At 37.4% G+C, this 22,131-nt stretch overlaps 1 protein-coding gene across 1 annotated transcript in view; it reads right to left on the bottom strand.

Moving 5' to 3' along the window:
- LOC131040923 (DENN domain and WD repeat-containing protein SCD1) overlaps positions 1–22,131 on the bottom strand; it is a 254,969-nt gene that overhangs the window by 75,718 nt on the left and 157,120 nt on the right. Inside the window, exons 22-23 of the mRNA XM_057973881.2 lie at positions 7,691–7,949; positions 7,306–7,517 (exon numbers count right to left, since the gene is read on the bottom strand). Coding sequence (XP_057829864.2) covers positions 7,306–7,517; positions 7,691–7,949 — 471 coding nt within the window. The remainder of the gene's footprint in view (positions 1–7,305; positions 7,518–7,690; positions 7,950–22,131) is intronic.

The following is a 22,131-nucleotide window of genomic DNA, read 5'->3' on the forward strand; positions in this document are numbered from 1 at the left end:
GTTGCTATTGCATCTCTCGTAGCCTCTTCAGTACATTCCGTACAGCTTGTGGTATCTCGGCATTGAATTTTTGCAAGGTGATATTTGAACCTATTAATGCCACCTTTTACAATTTTTTTGCAATGGTTGCAAAAAACATCTCCTCGTTTTGGACCTGGTCTCCCATGTTTTCAACAAGGGTCTCTCTTTTTGCCACCAACTTTAACTGTAGAAGCTGAATCCATTTTCTTTCAAAAAGATGTGGAAAAGAACCTAGCAAAAGAGAGGCAACATTTAGAGATAAATAACATTGTTACCAAAAAAAATCACAAACATCCAAAAATTACAATGACTGTATAACTGTATTTTATTTACAGTCAAAATAGATGACTCTCTAAAATTAAAATTTTTAATTGGTTGTGTATTTTTTTATGTTTTTAACTTCAAATTTAAATTTAAATGAAATACTTTAATACACATTGACATTACACAGTTGACAGTCATTTCAAATGACTATGAGTATTTCACAATTGACTGTGTAATACACAGTCATTAATTACAATGTACATTAATGATTAATGTATTACACAGTCATCAGTCATTTGAAAATGACTATGTATTACACAGTCATTTCAAAATTTCAAATGACCGTGTATTACACAGTCATCAGTCATTTGAAAATGACTGTGTATTACACAGTCATCAGTCATTTGAAATTTTGAAATGACTGTAATGACTGTGTATTACACAGTCATTTGAAAATGACTGTGTAATACACAGTCATTTCTCATTTGAAATGACTGTAATGACTGTGTATTACACAGTCATTTCAAATGACTGATGACTGTGTAATACACAGTCATTTGAAAATGAATGTGTATTACACAATCATTTGAAATGACTGTGACTGTGTAATGATGACTGTGTAATACACAGTCATTTGAAAATTTGAAATGACTGTGTATTACACAGTCATTTGAAAATTGAAATGACTGTGACTGTGTAATACACAGTCATTTGAAATGACTGTGACTGTGTAATGATGACTGTGTAATACACAGTCATTTGAAAATTTGAAATGACTGTGTATTACACAGTCATTTGAAAATTGAAATGACTGTGATTGTGTAATGATGACTGTGTAATACACAGTCATTTGAAAATTTGAAATGACTGTGTATTACACAGTCATTTGAAATGACTGTGACTGTGTAATACACAGTCATTTTCAAATGACTGTGTATTACACAGTCATTTCAAATGACTGATGACTGTGTAATACACAGTCATTTGAAATGACTGTAAATTGTAATTACTAATTACTAATGATTGTGTATTACACAGTCATTTGAAATGACTGTGACTGTGTAATACACAGTCATTTGAAATGACTAAGACTGTGTAATACACAGTCATTTTCAAATGACTGTGTATTACACAGTCTTAGTCATTCGGAATAAAACAATACAAAAAGATACCTGGTTGTGCGTGCAAATGCAAACAATACAGTCATTTTGACTGTGTAATACACAGTCATTTCAAATGACTGTGTATTACACAGTCAAAATGACTGTGTATTCGAAATAAAACAATACAAAAAGATACCTGGTCGTGCGTGCAAATGCAAACAATACAGTCATTTTGACTGTGTAATACACAGTCATTTCAAATGACTGTGTATTACACAGTCAAAATGACTGTGTATTCGAAATAAAACAATACAAAAAGATACCTGGTCGTGCGTGCAAATGCAAACAATACAGTCATTTTGACTGTGTAATACACAGTCATTTCAAATGACTGTGTATTACACAGTCAAAATGACTGTGTATTCGAAATGAAACAATACAAAAAGATACCTGGTCGTGCGTGCAAATGCAAACCCTATGCAAATCGCGTGGCGTTTTTTGCCTTCCGGAGTCGCGCGAGCCGCGAAATGGAATAAAGACTTCGGTTTTTTTTTTGCCTGCGACTTAAGTCGCGTTTTTCTCGCATTTTGTGCCGCGTTTCGGGCGGGTTTTGGCCATTAACGGCGATTATTTGCCAAAAAAATCGCGGCGAGTATATAAAAAAATCGCCCCGAGTATTTCCGCGATTAACTCGCGCGGGATTATGGATCGCGATTACTCGCGAGTTTTTGAATTGCTCGCTGAGTTTTTCATCTATGATCCTAACATTTACTTTAAAGTATTTAATGGTGAAATGCTAATTCTAGTTTTATATGTGGATGATTTATTTCAAACTGGTGAAGATAGTCTCATCATTAGGTGTAAGAAAGAATTAGCTACTGCATTTGAAATGAAGGATCTAGGTCTAACGCATTACTTTCTAGGGTTAGAAGTATGGCAAAGACCTAATGAAATTATCCCAAGTCAAGGTAAATATACTATTGATATATTGAAAAGATTTGGTATGATGGATTGTAAACCTATGTCTACTCCTATGGAAGCTAACTTGAAGAAGTTAAGTATTTCTGCAGCTAACTTTGATTTTTCAGATCCTTCAGAGTACAGGCAGTTGATTGGATCCTTGATGTATCTAGTCAACACTAGACCAGATATTTGCTATGCAGTGAGTGCACTTAGCCAATTCATGAACCAGCCAAAGCATGTTCACTTGGTGGCAGCCAAGCACATCCTAAGATACTTGCGTGGAACAATTGGCTATGGGCTGAAGTATCCAATCAACACAGTAATCAATTTGGAAGGCTACTTTGATTCTGATTGGGCTGGAAGTGTTACTGAGAGGAAAAGCACTTCAAGAATCTATTTCAGCTTGGGTTCCGCTATGATCTCTTGGGCCAGTAGGAAACAATCCTCAGTTGCATTAAGTACTGCAGAAGCTAAATACATTGATTCAAGTGTGGCAACCAGAGAAACAGTTTGGCTTCGCAAGCTTCTTGCTAGGTTGTTTGGACAACCTTGGGAATCCACTATTATTTATTGTGATAAGCAAAGTTGTATTAAAATGTCTAATAATCCTGTGTTTCATGGCAGGTCAAAACATATGGAAACTCAATATCACTATGTTTGTGATATGGCACAAAGAGGTGCCATCCAGCTGAAATATATCAGCACTGATGAACAGGTTTCAGATGTTCTCACCAAGCCTCTAGCTCAAGTGACGTTTGAGTACTTCAGAGAGAAGCATAGAATTGTCGAGAACACAGCATTGATTGAGAGGGAGTCTCAATCTTAGTGATGCAATTCAGTTTGCATCCTCCACCCTCTACGGGCAATGCAAGGTGGAGTCATCCTCTGCGGGCAATGCAAGGTGGCATTGTAACCTTCTCTGGGAGGAGGCTGAGGTGTAAGACCTCTTCCACCCTCTGCGGGCAATGCAAGGTGGATCCATCCTCTGCGAGCAATGCAAGATGCACATCATGAAATGAGTTCATGATATTTATGTGTTTTATTGCATGTATACTCTATAAAGCTTATACATTCATCCTTGCGGGCAACGCAAGATGAAAGTCATAAATGGATCATGACAAGTGGTAGATATCCTCCCTAGCTAAGATGGAGTGTTGAAAATAATAGCTAGCTCGGATACCTGATTATAGAATTTTAATGTTGTCAATGACAAATAATATTCATATGTATTATCTCTCATGTAAATGCATTATTAAGCTGGACCCAAGCATATAGCATGAAAGGCAATTAAATGTAATTATTGGGCTGGACCCAAATGTAATGTGAGGAATGTATAATAACAATGTAATATAATTTAGATAATCATTTAAGCCGACTTGGTGATAATTGGCGCAAAAAGGTTGATATAAAACTATCAACAAATGAAGTCATTCTACAATCAACACACCACAGATATAATCTGCTCTTCTATATCAGCGAACTCTCCTTTACTTGTGCGAAATTATTTAAGGATATTAAGCGAAGTTAAAGGCTCTCCTTGTGCGAACTTGAAGGCTCTCCTTGTGTGATTCTGCTCCAGCCTATCTCAGACATCTACTGCTGATCTCCTTTAGTCATCTGCTGATTAGAGCTGCATTCTTCATTGCTCTACCAACTTGTTGTTTGGACAGCGATCTGAGATAACTTCGCTATATTGTAATTGCCTACATTTGAGATAATACATATCATATTTAAGGCTGGGTTTTTCACCTCCAAGAGGGAGGTTTTCTCAGGGTATTGGTGTCTTGTGTCTTGTGTTTTATTGTTGTTACTGTTTATTCACAGTCTGATTATAATCTAATTGCTTAAATTAACATCTAATTGCTTAAAATTAACACCCCCTTGGTAAGCTATTTCTTTTCTTTCCCATGAACAACTAAACCTACAAGAATAGGAACTCCTGATTGGTAAAGACAAAACCTAATTACAAAACAATAATAACATTAACTTACTAACTTATAGAATTATAAGCTATAATATAAGCTAAGTTCACACACAACCTAGTACATACTAACACAAAACTACAACTTTTTAATCACTTTAATTACAATATTTTCTTCAAATGTATTTTAAATTTAAATGAACTTTATTGCTACCTAGTCCCCGACGTTTCTCAGCATCCCAAAGATGGGCAACAGACTTCTAGAAATCCCTAGCTATCCCAAAGTTGTTGAATCATCCACCCAACAAGGGCACACATCCCAAAAACATCCCCATCCTGTTGATGGTTGTGGAGGGGCAACTGAGGGACGTTTCATCCCCATCCACATTTCTGAGACTTTGCATTTTCAAGGAGGATAGTTCCCCAGCTAATGATGGTTATATGCAAATGGTAGATCAGTAAAGTAAAAGGCTACACTAGTGAAAATGTTGTTCCTCTTGCTAGACTAAGTTGCATCGGATTACTACTTCCTATTGCTACTTTAGACTTTGAAATATAGCAAATGGATGTGAAAATTGTTTTCCAATATGGGGATTAGAGGAGGATACTTATATGTTACAGCCTGAAAAAATTTGTTGTTATGGGAAAGAAAATTCTAGTTTTTGAGTTAGTCTCCAAGGATGTGGTACCGAAAGTTTGATGCCCGTGTTTTGGATATTTGTTTTCCTTTTCCAAGCCAATCATTTTGTTTATTATAACAAGGTTGAATATCATCTTGTCATCAATCTTGTATGTTGATGACATGCACCTCATTGAAAACAATATAAATATGATGAGAACTGAAAAGTCGATTATGATGAAGTTCAATATAAATGATACTGGGGTTGGGCTGCTAAATATATCTTAGGCATGGAAATTAAAAGGGGCATTCATGAGCCCGCGACGGGTAGGAGAACTGTCTTGGGCAGTGGGTTTGCTCCCCATTGGTCTCGAGTTCGACTCTCCGGGCCTGGTGTTTACCCAGTGTGTGATGTATGGGCCCTTGCACATGCCCCAAGGGATTAGTCTCGCCTCAGCTCGCCTCAGTAATGGGTGTTGGGTTGGGTCGCGGGGACACCCTCAGCAACAATAAAAAAGGGGGCATTCCTGTTCTAATAGGATGCTTTGGGAAACAAAAGAAGTATGATGAAAGAATTTTGAAGAGGTTTAATATACATGACAATAAAATAGTGAATGTACCTCTTTCAGTTGACACAAAACTATCTTTGAAACAATGTCCTAAGTCAAATTAAGATTTTCAAAACATGTATTATGTTCCTTATGCTACAGTTGTAAAAGTCTTATGTATGTAATGCTTTATTTTAGACCAAATATTGCCCAAATAGAGGGAATTTTGAGTAAACTCATGTCTAACCCTGTCAAAAAATAGTAGACATACCTATATAAAAAGGGCATTCAGATATTTGTATGGAACTTCTAATTATTCTGTCTGATACCATTAAACAAATATTGCAGGAAATATACTGGACATACAGGGCTTTGTTGATGTAGATTGGACTAGAGACTTGAATAGCAAGAGGTCTACAAGTTGCTATGTTTTCTCCTTAGTTGAGGTAGTAGCAAGCTAGATGAGTAAGATGCAACAAATTACTCTTTCCACTACTTACACAGAATATATAGCTGTTAGATGAGCTTATCAAGAAGCAATGTGGCTACAGAGATTGTGCTCAAATATTGGCTTTGTAAACAAGACAATGACGATAGGAGTGCTATTAATTTGGCCAATAAACCTACTCTTGAGACTTGTACAAAGTATAATGGTATTCAATAATGCTTGGCTGGGAAATGGTTGATGACAAGAAAGTCATCATATAGAAAGTTAAAGCCTTAGTGAATGCTATTTATTCACTTGGTAAGCTAGTAAGCACTAAAAAGTTGGTTTGATGCCAAGAATTTATCAGGATCTCTCCTCTTGCCACTTAGCCTATTTACTTTGGTTTTACTCCTGCAATATTAACAAGTGAGAATGTTAGGACTACATGTGCTGTACACTTTGCAAGTCTTAATTAAAAATGTTAGATCATTTTTGTAATGTTAGGTTTCTAGGTTGTAATAATTGGATTCTAGTTAATAATTGCAATAATTTAATGTGGTATGTAATAATGGTTCCCTTGAGGGCCCATAAGATTCTTCCTAACAATTGTATGAGTTGTAAGAGCATTTATAGGTCAAAATTTGTACAGGCGTTCTCTCTCTTGCATGGTGCCCTTGGTGTGGTAGGATCCTTTTTGCAAGTAACTCCTCTTTACATGTTGAGCATTAGGGCATGTGTCATTCAGATCCTTCCATGGTTTGAATACATCTTGATGGCTTTTCTCAAGCCTAAATTCGATAAATTGAAGTCTTAGGTGAGTAATTTTATCATCACAAGTTTAGAGAGTATGGTTGTGCTGCTTGTTCACTCAGTCTTGAAGAGGTTATTGCAACATCAAACTGGTGGATCCCTTCATTGTATATGCAATCTTGTTCTAAGAATAATATACCGAGAAAGCTCTATCTAATGTTGTTTTTTTGCCAGAAGTATTTTCTCAGGGTATATCCAGCGTTAAATCTCCTGGTGTGGATTCTATTGTTACTGTTGTTAATATCATTTTTGGTCTAGTATCTCTGTTATTTCTGATTTATATCAGTCATTAAGATCATATTTAAGACAGGTTTGGTTCTTCTGATAAAAGTTTCTAACCCCTAGATTCAAAAATATGAACAAATTGCTCAAATGCTTGCCTCACAGAAATATAGCATATCATAAGCACTGAGGTTCAACAGAAATCCATAAACATCATCATCTTGAATGACATGCATATATTAAATGCAGTCTCCTTTTCAAAAGTCATTTCAGCAAGCATTGATGTTGATGTCCAATTCAATGAAGTTTCTAAAGAAACCCAAACAGGCCCATGCAATGGGAATTGAAGTAAACTTGAACCAATTGAAGGACTTTGCACAACAAATCAAAACAAAAGTAAATCTTACAGTGCAATCAACACTTCCACTAATGAAATATCCAGCATCCTCTTGATCACTTGTCAAGTCCCAAACTTCACTTCTTGTGATTGCATGAAGAGCAGTGATAGACCCCTTATGACCCCTGAGTATACGGACACCTGAATGACCCCTCTTTGGCACTACCACAGGTATATCTAATTTTCGTGATGCTGCATTATTTTTTGTGCTCTCATTTGGAACTGACATAGAAAAGCCAAGGAAAAATCAATTAATTATATTTCTCTGACTGTCACTAAATACAGTGCTAACAAAAAAATCTTTAAAAAAAGGATATTTACTGTCTTAACCAATGTTAAAAATAATCCAGTTTTTACTACTAATACGTTATCAAATGCTTAATGACAGAATATACCTAAACCTCCACTATTAGATGCCCCCCTTTGTCCACGCCCAGCTGCATTTCCCCTTATAGATGGATCTCTACTAAACATGCTCTGTACCCAGCTCCGTCCTAAACCTGATGCCTCAGCTGGCTGTTGACTCTCATCCACAGAATCCTGTGATTGTTGAGTGTGCTTACCAGATGATAACAACTGTGAATGTCCTGGCAGGATACCCCAGTAGCCTTGTCGGACTTGTTGCATATATGATAATAAGCCCCTAAGCTTAATCTGCAAAACATTGGGACCAAATTAGAAAATCCATAACTACAATGAATTTCATCTAAACAAGAAGATTTCATAAAAATATTTTTCTTATTTGATCATCCCCTTACTTCTACAAACTTTTGTATTTACATTAGAATAAAATTCAATATTGTCAGGAGAACAATTATTAAACTCATATTTGATATTTGTACTTTGCCTCTTCATCTCAGCAAGGCAGGATAGAAGGTTAAAGAAAAATTTAAACAATCTTTTAATATTGTTAAATGAAACTAAAGGAAAATATTCCAAATTTTGAAATCAAAACAGAATGGGAATATCCAGTGAAAATATTTATATTTAGATCTTACTGGACTACCATGGAAGTTCAGACATAGAATTGAAAAATTTGCAGTTTCATAGGATTCCCCGAGCATACACAAACATGTGCACATGCACCCATACACATTCACAGAAACAGGAACAAAGTCCAATTATCATTAGAGAGAGAGAGAGAGAGAGAGAGAGAGAGAGAGAGAGAGAGAGAAGCACACGGCAGTTACCAGGTCCAAGGGAAACTGAAATATGTTTGGTCCAGAAAAAAAAATTCAACCGTGCTGTACCATATTGGCTCAGACTGGACTGAAATCTACTTAACTCAACAATGATAATTTGTATTAAAATAACTAAAAAATGAAAGTGCACATAATGGAATATAAGCCATAGATTTAACTTACAGAATTTTTTGTACTTCTCTTACGATTTGCCTAAGCCATCCTTGAAAATTTAGGAATTAAAGAATGTTAAAGATGTTACAAATTCATCAAAATTCAGAAGCTATGAAACCAAGGATTACAACAATCATGGCATTTGTAATAGAATGTTGACACATAAATTAGCAATTGACAAAGACGAACTTTCAGGCCATCAGGGCATCATCGGATAGTCATCATTCTTGTAGCTGCCATGCTCCACCATTTACTTTCATGCCACATTTTCATGCCTGATCCCTCGCAGGGAGGGTTAAAACCACAACATAGAACACATTTATATTGGGTATTAACTTGAAATTCATAATTTATTTTATTTGTGTGATCTGTACCTAGGAACTTTCTGACTAAAAATAATGCACCAGACACAGTTTTTTTTGTATATTAAAAAGTGTAGCGTAATGATTATAATTTTTGTATTTTAAAATTAGTGTATTATAATGATTATAAAATTCTTAAGTATTTTTATGTAGTAAAAACTTACAAAATGTATAAAATTTTGTTAAAAAGGAACATGCATCCACATCAAAGACAATCGTCTAAAACACGCGATATGAGAGAATTGTATAGATATCTAATTGTTGTCTCAATTTTTGAATATTCAAAAATAGACAACCCCTACAAATTTTGAGTCAAAATTTGTAGGTTTCTTCTCTATGGCATGTTTTACGAGGTTTAAAACTCATATTTGTTAATGTCAAATCATTAGTGGGTGTGTTTGTCATCTTTGTCCAAGTTTTTGTTGGCTTTTGTTTTTGTTTTCTTAGCTTTTTATTCAAAATCTGGTTTTGAGTCCCTCTCTGCAAGTAGGAACGTTTTATTCAAATTGCAAGTTGTCTTTACTTGCAATCGGATCCTAGAAACCCGATTACAAGTTGTCTTTCCTTGCAATCGGGTCCTAGAAACCCGATTACAAGTTAGCTATTTTTTAAGTAATGCATTTATGACCTTGCAATAGGGTTCCTAAAACCCGATTGCAAGTATGTAGGTATTTGTCTTTCATTTGCAAGTTATGATTACTTGCAATTGGGTTTCTAAAACCTGATTCCAAGTCTTTCTATTGCCTTTGCATTATAAGTTGCAATCGGGATTTAGGAACCCAATTGCAAGCATGTAACCCTGTCTCTTTTTTGCAAGTTCCCTTAACTTGCAATTGGGCCTTTAAAACCCAATTGCAAACCAATATTGCAAGCATGTAAACTATGCCTTCACGATTGCAAGCTAGTATCTACCTTGCACTTGCATTCGGGTCTTTAAAACCCGATTGCAAGTGTAAACATCTTCATTCTTCCCAACTTGCGTTCTCCCATTTCCGCATTCCAAGTTCGGTGCAATCCACTTGCACTTTTATTTCGCCTCCCAAGATCCGAAATTTGCCCTTTGTCTCCATGTGTCTTGATCATAACATGTCATTCAAACTAGTCCACTCTTTTTCCCTTTTCCGTGATATATATCATGATAGGTCAAGATTTGGGCATTGTCTTTCAAAAGATTGATCCCTTGACTTCTTCCACTTCCGAAGAATCACCTCAAACTTCGTAGAGAGAACTTCCCCTGAAGAATCAGTATTACCCCAAGCAAGAAGATGAGGTTGGAATTCGTTGGTAAAAGACATAAGAACTATCAATGATGCAAATTGATGTTCCTAAACAAATACCTTCACCGATCTTGAATACTTCAAGTGCCAGCAGCATGAAGACCTCTTAGATAGAGGATTATGTAAATAAAGTCGTGTCTTGGACACTTAGATTAGTTTCAATTATGCATTTGTAATTTCTCTTTGACAAATTACATGTAATATCAAAACTTGTAATTATAAGTAGTCACATTACTTTTATTCTTGTAGCTTGTAATTACATGTAAACAAATTACAAGTTGAAAGACAGTAGGACTATAATTTCGAATGAGTCATAGTTAGTTGTGGAATAAGTCTTGGTTAGTTAGACTTCTCCCACTTTTTCCTCTTAGCCCCTCTCCTATATATTGGAGGGTGCTCTATGTAATATGAATCTTTTTGGCAAGCAAGGAAAACTCTACAGAAATTTACAGCGATAAAAACTGTGTTTTATACTTGTAAATTTGACTCTCAAGCAATATAAGGAGAACATTTGAGTTTGCAGACTTTGTGTTTATACTTTGTTCATATATTCATTGCGTTCTTATGTTACAGTGATATATTTTTCTGCATATAATTGAGATCTAATGTTCTTGCTTCTAGTTTTGACTTTGTGATTTTTTGCATCAACGTTTCAGATCACACTCTATGATCCATCATCAAGATGAGAGAATGCTCAAGAATAAGAAAGATCAAATTGTTTGCATTTCCAATATAACTTCCTCCCATGAAGGGTTTCAATAAAACGAATTATTTTTCCACAATCCAATATTATTGAAGGGTTTCAATAATACTTGAGATTCTAGTAAGGTTGTTGGAAAGAGCTTTAATTTGATTTCTTGCAGATTTTGGGCTGCAAATATTGAGGGTTAAATTAGCATAGTTAAGTGTTCATAACAAGAAGCTACAAGACTTTGTGCTTGTAATTGTTCTTGTTCATAGCAGTTTAGGAGTGCATTATATTGACAGACTTTGAGCTGCTATATGTTGTACGTTGTTAACATAATAATCATTTCAGAAGGTTGATAAGACAGTAGAAGAGTTGAAGACTTTGGGCCTTTGTTTCTATTTTCCCATCCCAGGGAAGTGATGGAAGACATTGTGTTTTTATGGAAACTTCTCCTCTTATTGTATAAACATTTTTGTAATTGTTGAAATTTCCTGAAAGTTTCTGAATTTGTTACTCTAAGTTGTAGTTTCTTTTCTGAAAAAAAGAGAAAAGGATGTTGTCCCACCCAAGTTAAATTAGTATTTATAAGTTAAGTAAATTTGTAATAGTTAGAAGAAGTAAGAAAGGGGGAGCCTTCCCTTAGAATTAGGAGAGTTTTTAACTCACATGTTGTGGCTGAAACCATAATTTTGCACACCTTCCCAGGTGTAGAAAATTTTCAACCAACACTATTCACTTTAGAATAATTAAAATGTGATTCATCATCAACAAAAACTGCTAGAATGAAATATATCGTTGGCTCTATCTCTAAACTCATTCCCGGATGACCTTAGAGGATGAATGTATATTAATGTTATAGGATTACCTAGCCCATGAACAGAAGAAAACTCTTTTTTTTTTAATTACAAAAACTTCTTGTCTTTCCTACAACAAAAGCTTGTCATTTTCCTTAAGAAATTTGCTCTTGAAATAAATTATAGTATTAGGCGGAGCCACATATCAAAAATACAAAAAATTTCAAATCGTGACTCTTGTTGACTTAAGGTATTGCCTAAGATATCCAATGTATTTGTCTCTAAACTCAATCCCAAATAGTCTTACTACATGAATGTAGATGAATGTTTTTGGATTACCTAGCTCATTGAGTGGAAGAAACCCCCCCTTTTTTCCTAGATTATAAACACTTAGTCTTGTGATCTTCCTTAAGATATGTCCTCTTTAAACGTTACAATATGGAATGGACCCATACATCAAAAACCCAAAATTCTTCAAACCATGACTCACTTGTTGACTTAGATGTAGTACCTAAGATGTCCAATGTAAGTTATATCCTCCAAAAACTCTTAGTAAACAAGATCCATCAAAGACTCCCTTTGATTAGCTTCAAGATGGTTGCTAACACGCATACCATGAACTCTGTGTTGGCATTTTAATTTGTCTTTTGTAAAGCAACACATAATAGTAAAGTATGCAAGGTAAAACCTCTCTTCAAAAGACAACAAGCAAATCCTTAAAATCCAACTAAACCGAAAACTAAATTAAATTGATTCTAGAAATAAACTACAAACAAAATACAAAAAAATGCACAATATACATAGTTGATATTGAAGGGGATTTTAAAATGATTATTGAAATTTTGAAGGGTAATATATAATCCCCTCATAAATAAGAAATATGATGGAGGAATGTAAAATTATGCTAACGAGCTTTTCCCGATTCAAAATCAATCATATTGAAACATGCCAACTGCTGATTGGCACAATCTAACAGGTTTGTTTAAATAAAATTCTTTGACCAGCGTGTAGATGTTTTGAGTTTTGAAGAGTTTTGAGGTTTGCTTGCATGTTATTGATTTCTGAATGTTGCACAATGAAAGAAATGTGCAAAATACAACTAATCTAATACTGAAAACTGAATTCAGGCTTTTGATTTCTTTATTGCAGCAAACAAGAAAGACAATTGATAACTAATTTACTCCACACAAGGCTCAAATAGCATACCAGGTGTCCAGAGCTTGCCTGATTGAGCTTTTTTATTTGACTAGAATGCAAGAAATGATGATATAGGTGCTTCCAAGATGAACTAACAGCACCAATGAGTTTTATTTGACCTAAAAAGAATTACCAAAAACAATTTATGCATATATGTTGCATAACCCCCAAAGTCTCCAGGCAAGGGCTCCAAATTCTAGCACTTTCCCCAATAAATTGCTCAATTAACCCTCTTAGGCATTAATTCCACCTGAAAATCTTTGTGATCTGCAATCATTTATTGCTGACAATGAAATTTGTGACAAATCCAACTGCTATAACCCTATAATTAATTTTCTTTGGTGCAAAGGATCTCTCCCAGGGGTACGACCTGTTGTACCTGTTGTACGGCTGTAATAAGAATTTGTGGCTGCAGATTATGACCTCCAAATGACCAAGAAATGGTCTCCACAAACCCTTCTTGCTGTAAAAGATGAATATTCCTCAATCCGGTCCTCAAATGACCTGAAATTAATCTTCTATAAGCACCACAATGCTGGAAAATGACCAAATATGACTGGGGCTACGTCCAATCAGTGAAGAAATGGTAGTTTCCGTTCCCAATTCCCTGTGAATACCTGCAGATCCGAATTTGTGGACTTCCTTCCACAAGGGTTGATAAGAAAAAAGCAAACAAGAATAGCAAAATGAATGCCAAATGCTTCTTTTAAACATTCCTCAAACCCTAATTCGAATTTGGGGTTAGGGTTGTACTTTTGGCATCATAAAACATGTTAAAATGTTTCTTTTTATTTAAAAAATAACTTCCGTTAAGTGGTTTAACCTATTGAGGGTCTAATTCCTCATTAAAAGTGGCCATATTATTAATTTATAACTTAACTTCTAGGAAAATGTGTCAAGGGGCCACTTTATTATAATATAAAGTAATTTTGTAATTTCACTTTATATTTATTTATTTAATCCAACTTAAGAAATATGTTAATTCATTCATAAAATGCCCAAATGAGCTCAAAACTGAAAACTGCTTGTAGCCACCTGACTATGAAGGATGCCTGAACCTCATAGGCCAACTGGTAGTTCTCCCCTAAAATCTAGGGATGCTCCTAAAAAGTAGGAGACTGACCCTGTCAACCTAAAACTGAACCCCGATGGTCCTCCTCTATTGTGTGCACCTCTGGAAGGTCTGTCAGTGAACAGGGAGTTCCTCCTAAAAAATAGGAGATGCACTTAAAGTCTCCAAAATGTTCCCAGAGGTGTTCGGATGCCCCCAAGACCACTCCCAATCAGTCCCTAAAAAATAGAAATCCCTCCTAAATTTTAGGAAACTATTGTCAACTGCTCCAAACTACCTGAAAGGCTCATGCATGACTCTCTAAGCCCCTGAGTTGGTTCCCTCCATGCTCTGCTGACCTATGGGAACCAGAAAATAGACCAACCCTGCTAGAAATGTTGTCACTAAGGAAGGGCAAAAATTGGGGACATGACACATATTTACAAAGAGGGTAATCCCATTGCAAATATTGTTTCTATGGTTTGAACTTTTAGGACTGGCAATATTGAATGTGCTCTAATCTCCTGCTCAAAGTGAAGGCAATTTGTCAAAGGAAAGATTCAAATTGCATAGTTCCATGTAGGATGTTGATGCTTACATCCTCTCCTAAGTAGATAGGTGAGGTGGATATCTTTTGTAAAGGTAATCATAATGGATTGGAAAATGTTGATTGTTTTTGGAATATGAGTTATATGGACTTTATTAATTATTTAAATTAGGTGGCTCATGTGAATTATAATAGGGAAAGATATAAAAACTTTAGAATAGACCATGTGCAAGATGTTAGTGTTCATCACATATCTCAAAGCTTGTATCCTTGGATTATGATGACCTTATTTTCCTTCGTGTGAGTTTTAATTTTTGTTTGTCAAAACAGCAACACAAAGAATAGGACTATGAAAGGCAAGATTACACATAGTGTTCTAAAGATTAAAGGGGGTGTGAATTAATGATGATTATTGTACTGCAAGCAATTTCATTGTTGCCAACTTGAGATGTATAAAACATAATGGATTTGTCGTTCTCGAATCTCAACAGAAGATGACTGTGTTTTAATAGGGGTTTGATAGTTAGTTCTTTATTTTTTTCAAATTTGTCAATTGGGAATGAACTGGCAATAAAGTTGTGTTAAGGATATTTCACTATTGGATTGGTATGGGTTGCTGAGTGAAGGAGAATATGCAGGTCCAAGAAAGCTAACAAAGCCTATCCCTTATGAAGCTTTGAGGCAAAACATTGAGCTCTAGGAAATTTTTGAGAAAGGTTTCTCTGGTCATGAAAGGCTACAACAATAAGCTGACTTCCAAATCCATTAACTCTTTGGGAGTAGGGTGAGGTGGCCATTGGGGGTGTGCTTTTTAAGTCACATGGGATTTGATAGCTAGAGCAATTAGTCAAAAATGTGAGGGATTAAGAGTTCAAAAGCGAAGCAAGGGCAGATATCAAAGGTTCATCAATGCTTTGTTTGAAAAAGGCAATAATGTTGAGAAATTCCAGAATGGTTATAGAAGGGAGAACCTTCCTACATTGTGGGCCCTGGTAATTCTACATGTTATGAAATACTTACTCTAGAAATGAGATTCAAAACTATTCATGGGTACCACTTCCCAGTCCTTAATCATATTAGACATGGAAAAAGAATAAATTTGTAGTTCTATTTGTTGTCTACTCTTGAAAACTGCATTGATGATGGGGCCTACTCCCCTCTGCATCAAGGTTTAATCATGGCCCTATATATATAGTCTCACTATTGCTCCTAAGACGAAGAGTAATGTGAAGATCAAATTGTTTGAAAATAAAAATACCCCTAAGAATTCTGCCAAACATGTGAAAGGGAGCCCTAGCACAGAGGGTAAAATTCCAACTGGTGGTAAGAAAGGTCCAAGAAATAAGGATGTGGCTTCTGGTCAAGATGAATGTAACCCTTCCCTATTGGAGGAGCTTTTCCTTATTACTCCTTGAAAGAGGAAAGCCTCTCATACTAATAACCTATCAGTGGGAAAAAGAATGAAATTTGCACTAGTAATCCAAGTATTCCTGATGATTAGGGGGGCTATTGAGATCTTTGATGATGAGATCAAAGGTAAAGATGAGTTGGGGCAATGTGGTTTGAATTCTTCTCGAGATAGAAGGTCTGATAGGCCGCCTAAAGCCTCCATTGTTGTTAACTTGAAAGAGATAAAAGGCAACAAAATTGTGTAAGATAATCAAGAGAATGATTTTGAGGACGACGAGTTACTCCCTCAAAATGATGAGGTGATGTCTGAGGAGGAATACTCCCAAGATGATTGTAAGGAAAATATGCAAGATGCTTTTGAGGAGGTGCAAGAGAAGGCCGGTGAGTTTTTTGAAGAGAAGAATGATGGAGAAGATGAGGATGATAAGAAAGAAAATAGTAAAGAAACTAAGGTAGAAGAGGGTGAAGAAGAAGAAGAAGAGGAAAAACATAATGAAGAAAGAGACCTGAGGGAGGAGGATTTACTAGCTTTTTCCTTAGGTAAGGAAGTAGAAGTGGTTAGTGAAGCTGGTAAAGATGAAGATAATAAGTTTGATAAGGACTTCACCTATTTTATTAGACTTCAATTGGTTGATTTGCAAGTGAGAATGAGGGATATGAGAACAAGATAGATGCTAACTACTACTATGATAAAATGAAGAGGATGGAAATTACTCTCGAGAGAACGATCTATGTTAATGAAGGCATTATGATGAAGGTGGTGATGGGTATAGTTTCAAGTCACTCAAAAGATAAAGATAGACGAAGAAAAAAGGTAAAGACAATATTCTCAAAGGGATAACGATGACAAAATGAAGGGAAAACATATCTAGGAAAAAGAAGCATGGGAGGAGTCGCTTGAGTCCATAGTTGATGATTAGAACCTCAATAAGTGATGTTGTTTTTGGCTCTTGGGAGTTGTTTCTTTTTTGTTGTTTTTTGATAAGCTTCTACTATTTTGTTAAATTTAGCTAGGCCTACATGCATGTTTTCTTTCGTGTTATGATGGCCTTCATGCCTGTTATTTAGTTCTCTTGTTTAGGTTTGTTTAAGTTGCATATATACTAAACTTATGGGAATAGGGCCCTTTCCTTACTAATCTAATCAAAAACATTACCACCTTCTTTGCACAATGTATTTCATTTAGAGCAAAATGAACTTTAAATCACACACGGTGAAACAAGACTATACATGAGCAAACCAAAAGGGCCATCGCTTAGGACATTAAATATAAAAGCCTTAAATTTGTTTAACATATACACATAAAGAAAGCATATATTGTTTTCTTCCTTTTGAGCTCCTACACTGTTGCCTATTTGTTGAATGATGACAACATGATAGTTGCTTACCGCTACACTGGTAAATTAAATACAAGAAATAATAATGTACATGACAGTGCATACCAGACACGGTAGTAAAATATATCTTTATTCGCACGTTCAATTATTACAGAGAAGAGACCAAAGATGGTCGGCCAAGGATTACAATAGATTCGACAATACCATGCCACTTCCTTGATAGTACACGACATATTTAAAGGACCCGATGGTTGCCGAGAGGTACATGACCGTCAACCAACCGACACTAACTACCCAAGACTGACAACCCACTCAATACAATTAATTAATACCTTGTCGGATAACAAATATTATCAAACATAACAATAGGCAACTTATGCCGACAACATCATCCCCCCCAAAAGAAAAAGTTGTCTTCCAGACGACAAGCAAACATCAAGTAATATTCGGGAAGACTAACGACAGACAACGACTTCGACTAGACAACCCCAACTTGTAGTGTACCTGCCAAATCAAATTGGGGTTTGGGGGCAACGCCCCCAACAGGGGTCTGGGGGCAGCGCCCCCATCGGGGTCAAGGGGTAGCGCATCAATTTTCTACTTTTTTAAGACGTCAGGAACGAGGCCAATGAAGTCAAAATTCTGATCAAGGCGTATTCTCCCGTACAGGTATTGTGTTTTTTGACTTGTTCTCCTTCCATATGGGCTTATCCTCCTTGTGTACAGACTTGTTCTTTCGTACAGGCTTGTGCTTCTCTCTTGGTTGTACAATGCACAGGTGTGTGGCTTGAGACTCCCTTCATCCAACTCAACACTTCCATCGTACGATACAATACTTTCGTTGTACGTCTCAAGAATTATCTCATACGATGCAACTCTTCCTTCGTACGGCCTAGCAATCCTTGCGTATGGTTCAATTTTTCTCTCTCACAGTGCAACTCTTCCTCCATACGGCCTAGCAATCCTTGCGTACGGTTCAACTTTTCCTTCGTACGGCGTGTTTATGGTTTTTCTGTATGGCCTTCTGCACACTCGCCCGCCTTACGGCATGTTTATGGCTTTTCTGTACGGCCTTCTCGACACTCGCCCGTACCATGTACTCATGTACGGCCTTCTCTTCTTCACGTACAGTATACTTATGGGTTTTCTATACAGCCGCCTCCACACTTGCTCGTATGGCCACACAACTTTTTGAGCGTATTACTTACTCACTCGTACGGATTGGCCTATGGGTACCAACCGTACGGGGTACAGTATCAACTCTCTGCAATTTGGCTCCCTTGATCGTACGGATCTTCAGCACTCCGCTTCTCTAGTTTGTACGGTGTAGCTGGGGCTCTTAGCTTCGTGTGGTAACCTCATCACATCGATGCAACTTGGACTCTCAGGAGCCAACTTGCTCTTGTCTTCTCTGAACCGTACAGCGTATGGTATGGACTTAGTCAATCGTTCGGCAACTTTACTCTCCGTGTACGGTGACAATTCTTCAAAAACTTTACTCTTGGTGTACAATGACAATCCTTCGGTAACTTCACTCTTGGTTCCTGTGGACCGTACGCTCCATGTACTCTCGGCTCTTATGGGTTGTATGGTCAACTTACTCTCGGCTGATTTGAACCATACGGCTGAATTACTTTCAGCTGATGTGAACCATTTAGCGTATAGTATTAACTTCTTCGGGGCATCTCCACCAGGCTTTACAACATCCAATTTCTGATCCTCGCCCTCTGAATCTTCTTCGTACACCTTAGATACTTCCTCAATTTGGCCAATTTGTAGCATGTTACAGTCGGGGTGAAAGACTTCATAATCCTCCATCTGCCAGTGAAATAATCCATTCAGAGAGCTCGTCTCATCCTCAGAGCAATCTTCTAGTTTGAGCACCCCTTCATCGTTGGGTTTCATGCCTTTCCTTTCTCCGTCCATACCTAACTCTCCACCCTCAGACTCAGAGTCTGAGGATGCCAGTTCTTCACTCACCGCCTGGTTCCTCAAGTCAATGGTGTGCTTCCTCCCATCACTCTCGATCGAGAGTGATTTGCCTTGGCAGTAACCAACCATCCCCTCCCGAGGACTGCATCGTATGCCTTCTTCTAACCGGATGACTACAAAGTCAAAGAAAAAATTGTGTCCCAATCATTACTTTTTGTGCCATCAATGTTCCCAACGACTGGATGTCGTGCTGGTCGGCACCTACCAAGTGGAAGCTTGGCAGCAAAAGATTCGTCTTCCCCAGACATTTCCACGTGTCTTTTGGTAGTACGTTTACTCCCGAGCCTCCATCGACAATGGTGTTTGTCAACTTCTTCCCCATTATTTCCATCTCGACGACCACCGGCTTCCTCCTGATGCTCATCGTCAAGAACATTGGATCACTGGACTCATTCCCTTCGGGTGATGGTTTTCTTGTTAGTTCCTCCTCGTGTGGCTTACATTGTTTCTCAATAACTATGTCGTCACTAACTGTATTGACAATTGCCATTCTCAGTTGCGGCATAGTTTGAAGAAGATCTGCCACCTTGATGGGTACAGTTGTTTGTGGCACCTGCCGGACTATGTTCTTCTCTGACTCCCATAATGACATACTAGAAAGTTCCATTGGAAGTTACTCGTTCCTTCGCCAACACTTGTTCTACTTCGTCTTGTTCCTTTTCCGTACCAGAGTTTGAATACATCACCTTCTTTGTTTGTGCTCTTGTGATTGCTAAAACTGCGGCCTCTTGTACCTCCACATCCAGTATATTAATACCCTTCTGATTCAAGCAGTTGGTGTCTTCATGGTCACCTGGTCCACACCATTTGCACAATAATTGTATGTTGTCTTTCTTGTTATAGCAGTCTCTCGCAAAGTGTCCCCATTCACTACATTGTCGGCATTGTATGATAGGGCGTCCTCTGGAGTCGTACTGTATTTGGTTTTGCCCTCATTGATTTCCATAACCACTTGCCGATACATTATGTAATTTCGATGGGTTGGACTCTCCCTGTGTCGAGTACTTGTGTACTTCTCATCTTCAAATTGTACGGGCAATCCTTGATTGAATGTCCCAGCACTTGGCAAATTTCACAAAACATATTTCTAGGACAATTACCTTTCATGTGCCCCTCCCTTTTGCACTCAATACACCATAGTTCATTACCTTCTTTGCTGGTTCCTTTCTCAACCTTCAATTCTTTCATCATTCTCAACATATTTGGTCGAAGGGCTCGCACGGTTTTGGATTCTTCGTCACTGCTACCTTCGGTGCTCTCATCATCATCGGTCTTCCTCTTCTCTCGGGAGGAGGTTTTATTTTCACTCTCGATGTCTATCGCTCGATTGTACGCATCGACGTATGAGGACGGAGGCACTACTTTCATCTTCTTGCACAATGAGGGTACCAATCCCTCTGTGAACCACCTCTTCTTCAACCCGTCGGTTGGCTGGTTCTCCATCTTGTTCAACAGTTATTTGAGCCTAGGTTGTAAGCGCGTACATTCTCATTTTTCCCTTGCTTAGTATTATAGATTTCAGCCACGATCTCATTATCCCTCAAGAGTTTGAATTCCTCCTGGAACGCACTCTTCAGATCACTCCACCTTGTCTTGTGCTAGGCATCGAGGTCTGTGTACCAGTCAATGGCGATCCCCCGAAGGGTGGCGCGAAATGCCTTAAGCCAGTAGTCTCTGTCATCTTGGCCATTTGCCTCCCAAATGGTTATGCATGTTTTGCAATGTCGTGTCGGGTCCTCCAACCTATCTCCCGTGAACTTCGGCAGTTTCTGCTTCTCCTGGGTGTTTAACATTGTTTTCACTCAGAAGGTACGTGTGTATTCGCCTTGTGTGCCTGACCTGGGTGGACTGTTTCGACCGCTAAGTTCTGGTGCTTTCCCTGCACTCTTGACCACACAGGCATCCTCTACATGTCCACCTTCAACGTCCCCAACACTTTGAGTACTTCCAGGTGTGTCGGACTTGAGTGAACTGTTTCGACCACTACGTTCTGGTGCTTTCCTCGCACTCTCAAACACGCGTGTGTCCTCTACACGTCCACCTCCAGCGTCCCAACACTCCGAGTACTTCCAAGCATCGACTCGTCTTTGAGCTCCCTCCAGCCGAGGGTCAGCGAATCACCTAATCGCTTGGTCTTGACCACCCTGTGGCCTCTTCTCACCTTTGATGGGATCTACGGACACGAATCACTCAAGGCTGACCTGATTTCATTTAAGGCAGCGACGCCAAAATGTTTACCGCTACACTGGTAAATTAAATACAGGAAATAATAATGTACATGACAGTGTGTAATGTCCCGGTTTAGGATAACTTGGTATTATGGGACGATTAACTTGAATTTCCTTATACTATTATGAATTTCACCATCTGATTTTGCTATAATCTTATATAATTGATAATATAAAGACAAATATATATTAAAGGACAATTTTCAATGCCACTTGCTATCTCTGATTTATACAGTTAGGTCTATGCTAACTGAACAATAAACTTTCTCTTTCACCCATATTGATGAGGGATAAAGATTGGATGACAAGATAGAGCTGTATCTGATATGATTTTGTGAATTATGCCAATTTATGGTACTCAAATCTGCAATGTGCTATTCCTGATATATCCATGTGATTTATGCAATAAAATTAAAATGTACGATGATATTGCTTGTAGCAATATCGATTGTTGTTTTTGATTGAGATCCTTTATATCATGCAATGTCTGATATACAATATCCCTTACAGCGATATAGTTGCTGTGTCAAATATGGATGTATAACCTGCAACAATAATCTGATGCTGTGTCTGATATGTACGATCTTTCTTTGCAATC

The sequence above is a fragment of the Cryptomeria japonica genome, chromosome 10 (genome assembly GCF_030272615.1).
Source record: "Cryptomeria japonica chromosome 10, Sugi_1.0, whole genome shotgun sequence".
Classification (NCBI taxonomy): Eukaryota; Viridiplantae; Streptophyta; class Pinopsida; order Cupressales; family Cupressaceae; genus Cryptomeria; species Cryptomeria japonica.